Source organism: Polypterus senegalus, chromosome 16, assembly GCF_016835505.1.
Source record: "Polypterus senegalus isolate Bchr_013 chromosome 16, ASM1683550v1, whole genome shotgun sequence".
Classification (NCBI taxonomy): Eukaryota; Metazoa; Chordata; class Cladistia; order Polypteriformes; family Polypteridae; genus Polypterus; species Polypterus senegalus.
Window position 1 is genome coordinate 21,516,550 of NC_053169.1, and position 10,975 is coordinate 21,527,524.

Here is a 10,975-nt window from a genome sequence, read left to right on the forward strand (position 1 = left end):
TTTTTGCCAAAGACCCAGTTGATTTAGATGATAAAAACTGACTGAGTGCATACAAACGATATGTTTGTAAACGATATGTTTGTAAACGATATGTTTATGACCTGCATTCAACCTTTAAATGAAAAGAAATGTAATTCAATCCTGTTGTATGTTTTGGACCATATTAAAGAGAGACATTAAGTACTAAACCGAAGCAGATGATTTTATCAATAACACAAATGTTTTTTTGAAAAGGTACAGAAGTTTCACATATCTGTGCACGGTGCCTGTGGCATCAGCTACATGCAGAAGTTAAAGCACACGTGACTCTGAAAGCATTTAATCAATTTTAATTAACTGTGCAGGGCTTTGTTACATAAGTTTATGACAGTACAGGGCTTTTGCATTTAAGAAACATTGCTGACTGTATATGTTGCATACCTGTATTTATATTATGGCTACATATACAGTAGCAATGCTGACTTTTTTATTACATGACTTCATACGAATTATAAAAGGCAACATTTAGAAAAAAAAAAACAAAATTGAATAAATAATTTAGTTAAATATGGGATTTGCTATGCCACGTTATTTATAAATAAGCCTGTGAATTCTACAACCCTTCAGTGAATGAAGCATGCACATAAAATGGATGGATGGATTTTGACAATTTAGTGATACATTGAGTAGCGTAGTGGACAGAGATACTGGTCTCCTTGGTTCTCATGACTGGCTGTTATCTTTGTGAATATTGTGTTTCAGTATAGACGTATACATGAGCTGGTCCTGTGATTTCCCCTGTCCAGTTTATGTTTTATGTCTAATGTTTCTGGTAAAGATTTTGCTTTCCCCCACCACAACCCTGAAATGGATTTGAGAGTTTTATGTAACATTTATATTATCCAGTTAGCATTGTCATTAAAGAGGGCGGCTCAACATATATATAACACGATAAACTGAATTTGTGACATTTGACCGAATTGTTATAGTTTTATTTTCTTAACTGGAGCCTGCCTTATTGTAATAGGCTTTGATATTGTAATAATCAATCTAGGCCTCTTATAGTGTTGTGATGACATCACCCCACAGAGAACAATTTTCAAGGCATCACAAATGTTAATTAACTCAACAGATAAGGTGGCTTCAATCAGTTAATTCAGTTGACAACTACCTGGTTGGCTGTAAGGCCGAGAGCTCAAGAGCCAAGGCCTGTTCTGCAAGCGATGGATGAGCCACAGCAGGTGCTATAGGTGAACTTGGTCTTGGTTGCAAGTGTCCAGAATTTTGGATTCTGCTAACAGAAAATGGCAAATTTAAATAAGAGAAAGAACAGCACTGTGCAAGCATGTTGCAGATTGATAAGAACAATGCCAGCTGCCTGAGGAACAGCTCATCCTCTTTAGCGGAGCCATTAAGGTTGATTATATGCCCAATTCATAGTGTGAGGGCTGGGGCTCAAGCTCCAGTAAGCAGTTTCTAATGGAGACCTTAAACATACAGCATGTTGCCATGTCAGTGTATTTGTAAAACACAGAATCTAATTAAAAATACGGATGGTCCATATCCCTACTGTTTTCAACTAATTTAAATGAAGCGAAGCATCACCATTGGTGTGGCTTTGATAGTGTGAATATCTTAAAATACTGCATATAATTATTTCTAAGTGTTAACTGAATGCTGACAAATTAGGAAAACATCATTAACTATGATGTCAGTTACATAGTATAATTTATTATAAGGTTTTTGCAAATGACTAAAATGAGCATTTTCTTTATTGTGACATTGACAATTTGAATATGTTAAAAAGTGTATTTCTAAGCATTGACAAAGTGTTGAAACACCATTAGCTATGATGTTTATTACATTCAGTCTTCTTTCTTTCAGGTTATCAACTGTATAGCAAAAAGGAATAGAAGCCAAGCTGCAAAATGACAGCTACAGTACCTCCAGAAGACAAGTAAGTTTTCACTTACACTTAAATGATCACAGAATATTCCATTACAGACTAGCAGCTGTGTTTTGTTTTATGATAAATGTGTATGTAGCATATTTCAGCAGCCGGCAGACTAAGCATACAATATATGAATTAAATGGGGCAAGTCACCTGTGGGTAACTACGACCTTTCTACACTTATTTTTTCCACAGCCCCTGGAAGGTTCTATTTAGGATTTTTTTTTCTTGCATTTGATGTTGCCGGAATAGACTCCAGCTCCCTGAAACTCATACATTAAGCTAGGCAGGTTCTTTAAATGTTTAGGTGTTTGCAGCTTTTGAATACATAAAATGTCTTGGGTATGTGGGCTAGTAGGCTACTGTTATTTTAGGGCTAGACATTGAAATAAAGAAACAAGTAGACATGATCCTCATGTTTGCCGCTAAACAGTTAAATTGCAACCAGATGATTTGCTTATATTTTCTGGGAACCTCTCCATAGAGCAATTTGTGAAACCCAGCCAGTGGTTGCTTTTAGGATCACCTGTCCCTGGGGGTTATTTTATTATACAGTTGACTCTTCATTGCCCGTCCAGGCTGTTCTGATTCTGCTAGATTGTTCCACCAGTGTACAGTATGTAAACCTGCTTCAGTTAGTTCATGCTTTTTTTGGGTGCTGGAGCCTACTTCAGCAAGGCAAGGCAATAATAATAATGCATACAACCACATGTACCTATAATTAATCTCGCCTTCAGGATGAACAAGAAAAATCAGAGCACTCGGAGAAAACCCCATGCTAAGCATTGGACAAAGTGGCGTAGCTCGAGTTCAAGGTCGCTCGGGGCGGGGCGGGGCGGGGCGGTGCTTCAAATTTGCTGCCCTCCAGCATATCTGAATATCCACCATCCATCCATTATCCAACCCACCATATCCTAACTACAGGGTCACCGGGGTCTACTGAAGACAATCCCAGCCAACTCAGGGCGCAAGGCAGGAAACAAACCCCAGGCAGGGCACACATCCACACACCAAGCACACACTAGGGACAATTTAGGATCTGCAGTGCACCTAACCTGCATGTCTTTGGACTGTGGGAGGAAACCCACGCAGACATGGGCAGAACATGCAAACTCCATGCAGGAAGGACCCGGGAAGCGAACCCAGGTCTCCTTACTGTGAGGCAGCAGCACTACCACTGCGCCACTGTGCCACCCATCTGAATATGTTAACCTATTTAAATTGAAAATGAAAATGACGTATAGAGAAAAATAAAGATACATTTTGCATAGATTTATTCATATATAGAGAAACAGCAATTTAATTTTTGTAATGTACAAAATGTATGTAATTTTTCACATATAATTATTTATAAGCATCAACTAGACAAGAATATAGTATAGACGCACTGATAAGCTGTGTTCTGATTATTTGTGTAATATAATTACGCTGCAAAAACCAGAACCAGTGTAGTGTACAAGTGATACGTGGGGATGTTTTCTGCGCAGAGCAAGAACGCATTCAGATTGATAGAAAAACAAAATTATAAATTGTAAATTAGTTGTTTATCTTCCTAGAAATTATTATCGGTGTAATGTATTTTTTTGTTTTTGTTATTGCCACATAAACTTCAACTGCTGTGTCTAATGCCATCACAGAAGGGCAGTCTGAAAATAATTTTTGAAGCATTTGTGGATAAAAATCAGAGAATTTTACTTTTTTCATTCATGAGTGACATTTTTCCGAACCCTGCTGCTTACACATGAGTTGTACTGAGCCTTTTAGCCAATAATGCCGCCTCCAAAAATGTGCCGCCCGGGGCGGACCGCCCCCTCCATCTGCCCCTACCTACGCCACTGATTGGACATCAAATTTTATTTCTCATTTTCAATTATACACATAGTGAAAATTGTAGGGAAATTCCTAGTTACAGAATTTCAAGAAAAAAATATGAAAAACACATATTACAGATACTGGCTTGAATAAGAGAGGTGCTGCTGTCAACCACAGACTTATAGGTGGCAGTAAAATAGTCAGATCTGCTCACTTATACCGCAAGTTTTCATTTAAAGGCATTGTCTTTCAAACAGAGCTGGTCCAGCTTGTTGTGTCCAGAAATGGGTCATGCTAAACATCAACTCTTTAACACTGAGTGCTTGTCCATTACAGTTACATTTACATTATTTGGCATAACAGATTCTGCTCAAAAAAATTAAAGGAACACTTATTAATCAGAGTACAACATCAAGTCAATGACACTTTTGGGCTACTGATCTGGTCAGTTATGTAGCAGAGTGGCTTGTTAATCAGTTTCAGCTGCTTTGGTGATAATGAAATTAACAACAGGTGCACTAGAGGGGCAACAATGAGGCGACCCCCAAAACAGGAATGGTTTAACAGGTGGAGGCCACTGACATTTTTCCCTCCTCATCTGTTTTGTCACTCGTTGTGCATTTGGCTACGGTCAGTGTCACTACTGGTAGCATGAAGCAGTACCTGGACCTTACAGAGGTTGCACAGATAGTCCAACTTCTCCAGGATGGCACATCAATACGTGCCATTGCCAGAAAGTTTGCTGTGTCAACCAGAACGGTCTCAAGGGCATGGAGTAGATTCCCGTAGCCAGGCAGTTGATTGATCAGTCAGTTTGATTCTATATTAAATTACATAAGTTGAGATCTTTAAAGATTAATATTAGATATTATAGTGATACAATTCCATTCAATGTATTTGTATATAGTGCATTTCTTAGTAGAGAGGCTGTGACCTACTTTTCTTTGGGAAAGACCTTTTAAATATCTTCAAATGTTGCTGGGTTACAAATAATATTTATGCATCTTGTTCTACTCTTTATGTTTAATACAAATTCACACCTTCAAGAAGCTTGATTTTAAAACAATATTAAGTATTTGTCTGCCAGTCACTTAAAGTCAATATAGGGAAATCAGTTTTCATATAGCCAAGTATTCAGCCCATCCATCACATTTTGTTAATAAAAACTCCAGCGTGTTTATGAATTGTTGGTGACACAGTAAATCTAATGAAAGGTATGAGAATGAAGCTTAAAGGAAGTTACAAGGATGTCAAGTAAGAAAAAGAGTGAGGAACATGCTTAAATTGGCAAAAAAATAAGCAACACTACAAGAAACACTTCTGTTTTTCCAAGTCAATTGCATAAGATGACTTGCTGAGAATTCACAACGTCATATCCCTTAGTCTGGTGACTTTACTGCTATTCACCTTGCAGTCAGTGTATTAGTTGTTACTGAACCATATACTGTATATGGCTTTGCATCTGTCCATTTGCACCAAGGAAAAAAAGACGAGTGTAGAAAGGTTTTGAGAATTGTTTGTGGGCATAAGGTGTTAAAGTAGTTGAAATCCACTGGCTCCACAGCCAAATGTTTAAAGACTGGTTAGACAAGTATGACGAATGGAAAGTTTTCTGGGTGGCTAACAATATCAGTCACAGAGTCGTCGTCCTTACTGGCAGTATTGTACCAATAAGGGAAATCTTGTTAACCTATGCATCAGGCGTTCTTTTGTAGGTAATGGTGAGGCAGTTGAATTTGTGCATAACTGGCTTTGCTCTCAAGCAAATTCTTTTTTTTTTGTAAACCCACTCAGAGAGGCTTGTTGTCTGCTGTTATTATTGACACAAGGTACAATGGAGACTTGCTAAAAAGTAAAACAATTTAAATGTAATCAAATTCATTAAAAAATCATTTTGAAAAATGAACGGAAGAAATATCTGAAGAGTACTTACACATCAGGGTATCTGATCTCCCTTTGGCGGACAGTAAAAAATCAAGAAGTGGATACTGCAACTCTCCCTCTAAATACTGCTTAGAAAGGAAAGAGCCCCGGACCCAAAAGGTGACTTTTGACTACAACTTTGAAAGGGTCTCTGATCATTTTGAACGACCTCCATTGTTCAGTGGCTGAGAGTGAAATTTAAAGTGCTGCTTGTGGCACAATGACAACACTGCACATACTCCATGAACTGCTGAAGTTACAGTGAAGTATACTTGCAATTGGTGCTGGGCAATATGACGATATATATCGTGGGGTACGATAGAAAAGTGTCTATCGTCCTATTTCTCTTCTATCGTTTCTATCGTTTCTAACCTAATTTTATCAATTACTAAAGAAAATATTGCATTAAATAGGCTATGACAAATGAATGATAATGTCTTGTCGCTATGCAATGCATACTCTACCCTTTATATAAGTGATAATCAAGAATAAAAATGAACTTTTTCGCAAAGAAACTCCATCTTGTGGTTTTGTGACAGTTCAGTTAAATGTCACTTCAAAATAAAGTTGCAAAAAAAAGTATGCAATGATATTTTTGTCAAACTTTTCAGAGAATAACTGGAAACGTACTTTATTGTGGGTGGTATATCGTGATATATATCGTTATTGTGATATAAAATAATCCATATCGTGATATATGATTTTTCCATATCGCCCAGCACTACTTGCAATAGTGGCATGCTGTTGGGATAATTTCATTACTGGATTGGAGAAAAACTGGTGGAGCACAATAATGCACAATTTTCAGGGACTGCTTATCAAGGAATAAAAACTTGCGTAAGTCCTAACCCTGGACGTGTGAGGTGTTCTCTGGATATAGAGTGTTTTCTAAGTTGAGGATTCTGTTTGTGTATTTTTTATTTAATGACTTAACTACACCAGCTATGATCAATCAGTTATAATTGTCATAAAATATATTTTGGGGATGTTCAAACCCAAAATTCTTATCACTCCTACACCTACAATGGGTCCTAAACACTAAATACAATAAGCATACCTCAGATATTTAATGGTCCATTTTGTCCCTTAAATTTATGTCTTGCTTGTTTAAATTTACAATAAAAGAGATTGAAAGAAGGTGTATAATTATCATTTTTAGTCCAGCAACATTTGAAAGTACTGAAAAGGTATGCTTTTGCAAGGCACTGTAGATTCATTGGACTAAACCCTGTCCTACTCCAAACGCCAAACTGAAGAATGAGGTTTGAGCTCTTTATCAAAAGTCTCAATTTCACAGATAGCTACTGGATCCATTTTTCATGGTAACTACTTCTTTGACACCCTTCCTTTTTTTTGCTGAATGGTGTTGAATCAAATTCTTTGGAAAAATGAGGCACAATAAAAAGAGGCTAGAATATGGGCAAGGCAGGTACTGGCATGACAACAGAAGAGCTTTGCAGGGTGCAGTCTTATTAAATGTATTTTTGTTTTTAATGATGGTTACTTGTGGTTACATATTGTTACTAATCCCCAGATTAACAACTCTATACATCGATTTATCTTGTATGTAGCCCACTAACAGCTTGTAACTTTTCATTTTGGAGGTTTCAGCGAGCCTAGGCAGTATCACAACCATTTAGCAACTGCAGTCCTCTTTTCTTCTCTTTTCTCCTTGACCTTGTATTATGTTGTGCATCTCAGCTATTCAGAAGAATTATACGGTAATTGGTCACTCTGTCTTAATGACCTGGAAGCTTGCCCTTAGTCAAATGAGGCATACACCAAATTTGCTAAATTTTGGCAAGCATATTCAAGCAAACTTGCCTATTACAATTTCTAATGACATTAGGCATTGTTTGTACTTCTAAGGCATACAATTAATAAAATATTACCAAACATGTCCAAAATTGTTATTTAGTTGTCGATTTGATTAACAAGACTTCTTTACCGAATGCTCAATTATTTTGCCTTGATGGGTTGAGTGAGGCATTCATTAACAATCTGTTTTCCTCATTACAGATACAAAGCTGTCTGGCTCATTTTCTTTATTCTTGGATTAGGAACACTGCTGCCATGGAATTTCTTCATGACTGCCACCATGGTAAACTTAACCAGAATCTTTTGTGTGTATGTGTGTGTGTGTGTGTGTGTGTGTGTGTGCTTCAAAAACTGACATTGAAGCTAAAATGAATTTACAGTCTGCGGTGGGTTGGCACCCTGCCCAGGATTGGTTCCTGCCTTGTGCCCTGTGTTGGCTGGGATTGGCTCCAGCAGACCCCCGTGACCCTGTATTCAGATTCGGCGGGTTAGAAAATGGATGGATGGATGAATTTACAGTGTGCAGACTTACCTGTATACAGGATACATACTGTAATTTAGCACCTTTCAGTAAATACCATGACATCGATATTAAAATGGCAATAAATGGTAATACATTTAAAAATATATATGTTTACTTTTAAAAACTTGAAGGGGGAATTAATAAAGGTTTAGCTATCAACTGGAGCTATGTCATTGTTGGGCTTTGGACATCACTACATTAAACGATCTAATCTACTAGCCTGTCAGTCAGTCAGTCATTTTACAACCCGCAATATACTAGCACAGAGCCACGGGGGTCTGCTGGAGCCAATCTCAGCGAGCACAAGGCACGAGGCAGGAACAAATCCCACTGTAGGGCACACACACCAGGGACAAATTAGGATCGCCAATGCATCTAACCTGCATATCTTTGGACAGACACGGGGAGAATATGCAAACTCCAAGCAGGGAGGACCCAGGAAGCAAACCCAGGTCTCCTTACTGTGAGGCAGCAGCGCTACCACTGCGCCACTGTGCCACCTCTACTTGACTGTCTATTGTAAATTAGTTCACAAAATACTTATTTTTACCTGCTGTTGTCGGTTTACAGTTTTCTTACCACACCTTCATAACCTTCGAGCTTTTACTTCACACACCACCAACCCCACCCAAAAGTTTGTATACTCCAACCATAAGTGCCCACAAGCACAAGCTATTTATGTAAGTTTTCCTTGGACTTAACTCAAAAACACTGTAATCACTTCTGTGCTCAAGTCCTCCCCTACAGAATCTCTATGCCAGCTGTTTGGACCATTACATCTATAAAAACTGAAAGGATTAAGAAGCTTTAACATTTGTGGGGCAGCGTGCCCTCTGTTCTAAGTACTGCACTAAGGCAGGCCCTGCATGGCCTACACTGGATGCTCTCCAGCTCTCTGTCAGAATCCTTCTAAATCCTTTCCCTTTCTAACCAGCCCCTGTTTACCCCTAGAGAGTCTCACCTTTACAGGCAACGAACGGAAATTATATGACTTACTGCCCCCTCTCTCCTACTTTGTCCACATTGGCCGATTGCTGTCCCCTTCTCTTGCCAATGTGTTTCCTTTGTTTTGTTCCAAATATTTTAATAATCAAATCCAGCTTTATGTAGACCTCTAGCTTAGTTGAATAATCTACTTTGGCATGCTGTTTAACTGAAAATTAGTTTTCAGTTTAATAAACAGATATAAATTAACTGAAATGATGGGCAACATTTTTCCCGTCATATTTCTTTAGATCTGCCTAATAATGCAGACACCAGTTCAAGTAACAATAAATGTGCAATTATTCTTTAGGCTCTTTATTTTTCTCTGCTCTTTTGTTGTCATTACTTGAATCCACTTAATCAAATTTAAGCTGGACCAGAACTATGGACAAAGCACACTTAATAGCATCAGGTCAGTTTAAAGTTGTCATTTGGACAAATCTACCAAAATGAAGAATGTGGGAGGAAAAATAAAAAGCCCAAAGAAAATCCACATGAGCAACATTAAAGTCACCACAGACGATTACTTAACGAGGGTTTGAACCAGTAGGGTTTTTCAACTTTGTAGCTGTAACATTCAGAACTGCACAATATCAGTTCATTCCAAACCAGAACTGAGGGGGAGTATTTGGGGTAACACTGGACCTCTGCGGTTTTTGGTCATTTCATAAATTAAAACATTAGTTAGAGAATTAAATAGTTTTTTAGTTACCTAGTCATTATTATTTTAAAAGGAAGAAATAACATACAGCAGAAGGAAGATGATTAGATGGATAAAGTGTGTTCAAATCCCCGTCACTGCATGTGCTGAGATTGTACAATGTCCACATAAGTGCCATTTCTGTTCTCTCCCACATCCTGAAGACATGCCTAACTGGTTAATTAGCGACTCTATATATGATTGTATTGTACAATGGACTAGCTCTCTGTCCTGTATTGATTAACTGCTGTGATAATTCAATTGACTCTGAACTCGATCAAGTAACTCCCAGATAAAGTAAATATGGTGTTTCCACCTTTCCTTGCATGGCACATAACAGTACAGATGGAGATTGATCTTAATAGTACCAATGTTGCTTCAGTCATTTTAAGTACTCAGTACTTGCATACACTTGTTCCCTTAATGCCAGAGAAGCTCATTCGAAATCAGAATGGTGGGCATCCCACACTTTGACTGGCTGGTCCATCTGTATTCAGCAAATTATATAAAAAGTAGAACCTTCAACTGTCATCAAAGCAGCTTGAGGAATTCATCATTAAGCAGTCATTCAACTCAAGAAGTAACTCTAGCTCTTTAAAGTCTGAAAATAAAATAGCATGCTGTATTTAGATATAATAGTCTGTAAGGCAGACAGTGCTTGCATAAAAAAGTATCCTAAGTGGCGAAGAATTATAATAAATATTCAAATACTGTACTTAATTGTTTTTTTATTTCTCTTAGTATTTCACCGAACGTCTGGCAACTCCTCAGGTTGAGGGGTTAGCCAATACCACTACTAATGGCACCAGTCTCAACTACCTGCAATCAAAATTCAGCAATGTTATGACACTCTGTGCCATGGTGCCGCTTCTTGTGTTTACCTGCCTCAACTCCTTTCTCCATCAAAAGTAAGGAAAATGTCTTTTTATCAGATTTAGATTAACATTAAGTGTCTTTGTGGATACAGTGTCTAACTAAAAAGATTACAATAGTTAGCCAATAAAAGGTGTCATTTTGCTTGGCTTTTCTGTACATTCATAATGGCCAACACGGTACAACACCCTAGTACTATGGATATAGCGTCTGAAATGGAAAATATTTTGGCTATCAAAAAAATAAAACATGGCTCCTCTCCTCCTTTTCTTGACATGACTGTTACAGCAGCTAGAATTTGATTTTTTTTTTTTATTACCATCATCTCCGATGCTCTTATAAAGTGATATCCTTTTTTCTTTTACGTAGGATTCCACAGAAAATTCGTATTATGGGCAGTCTGTTTGTCATT

General features: G+C 37.7%; 1 protein-coding gene across 8 annotated transcripts in view; it reads left to right on the forward strand.

Annotated features, from left to right (window-relative positions):
* Positions 1–10,975, forward strand: part of slc29a1a (solute carrier family 29 member 1a) — a 196,284-nt gene that overhangs the window by 141,032 nt on the left and 44,277 nt on the right. For all 8 annotated transcript variants that reach the window (XM_039738837.1, XM_039738832.1, XM_039738833.1 and 5 more), the window contains 4 exons: positions 1,864–1,936; positions 7,685–7,766; positions 10,432–10,598; positions 10,933–10,975. The exon at positions 10,933–10,975 is cut by the window's right edge and continues 97 nt beyond it. In XM_039738837.1, the coding sequence (XP_039594771.1) occupies positions 1,908–1,936; positions 7,685–7,766; positions 10,432–10,598; positions 10,933–10,975 (321 nt within the window). In that variant the 5' untranslated portion in view covers positions 1,864–1,907. The remainder of the gene's footprint in view (positions 1–1,863; positions 1,937–7,684; positions 7,767–10,431; positions 10,599–10,932) is intronic.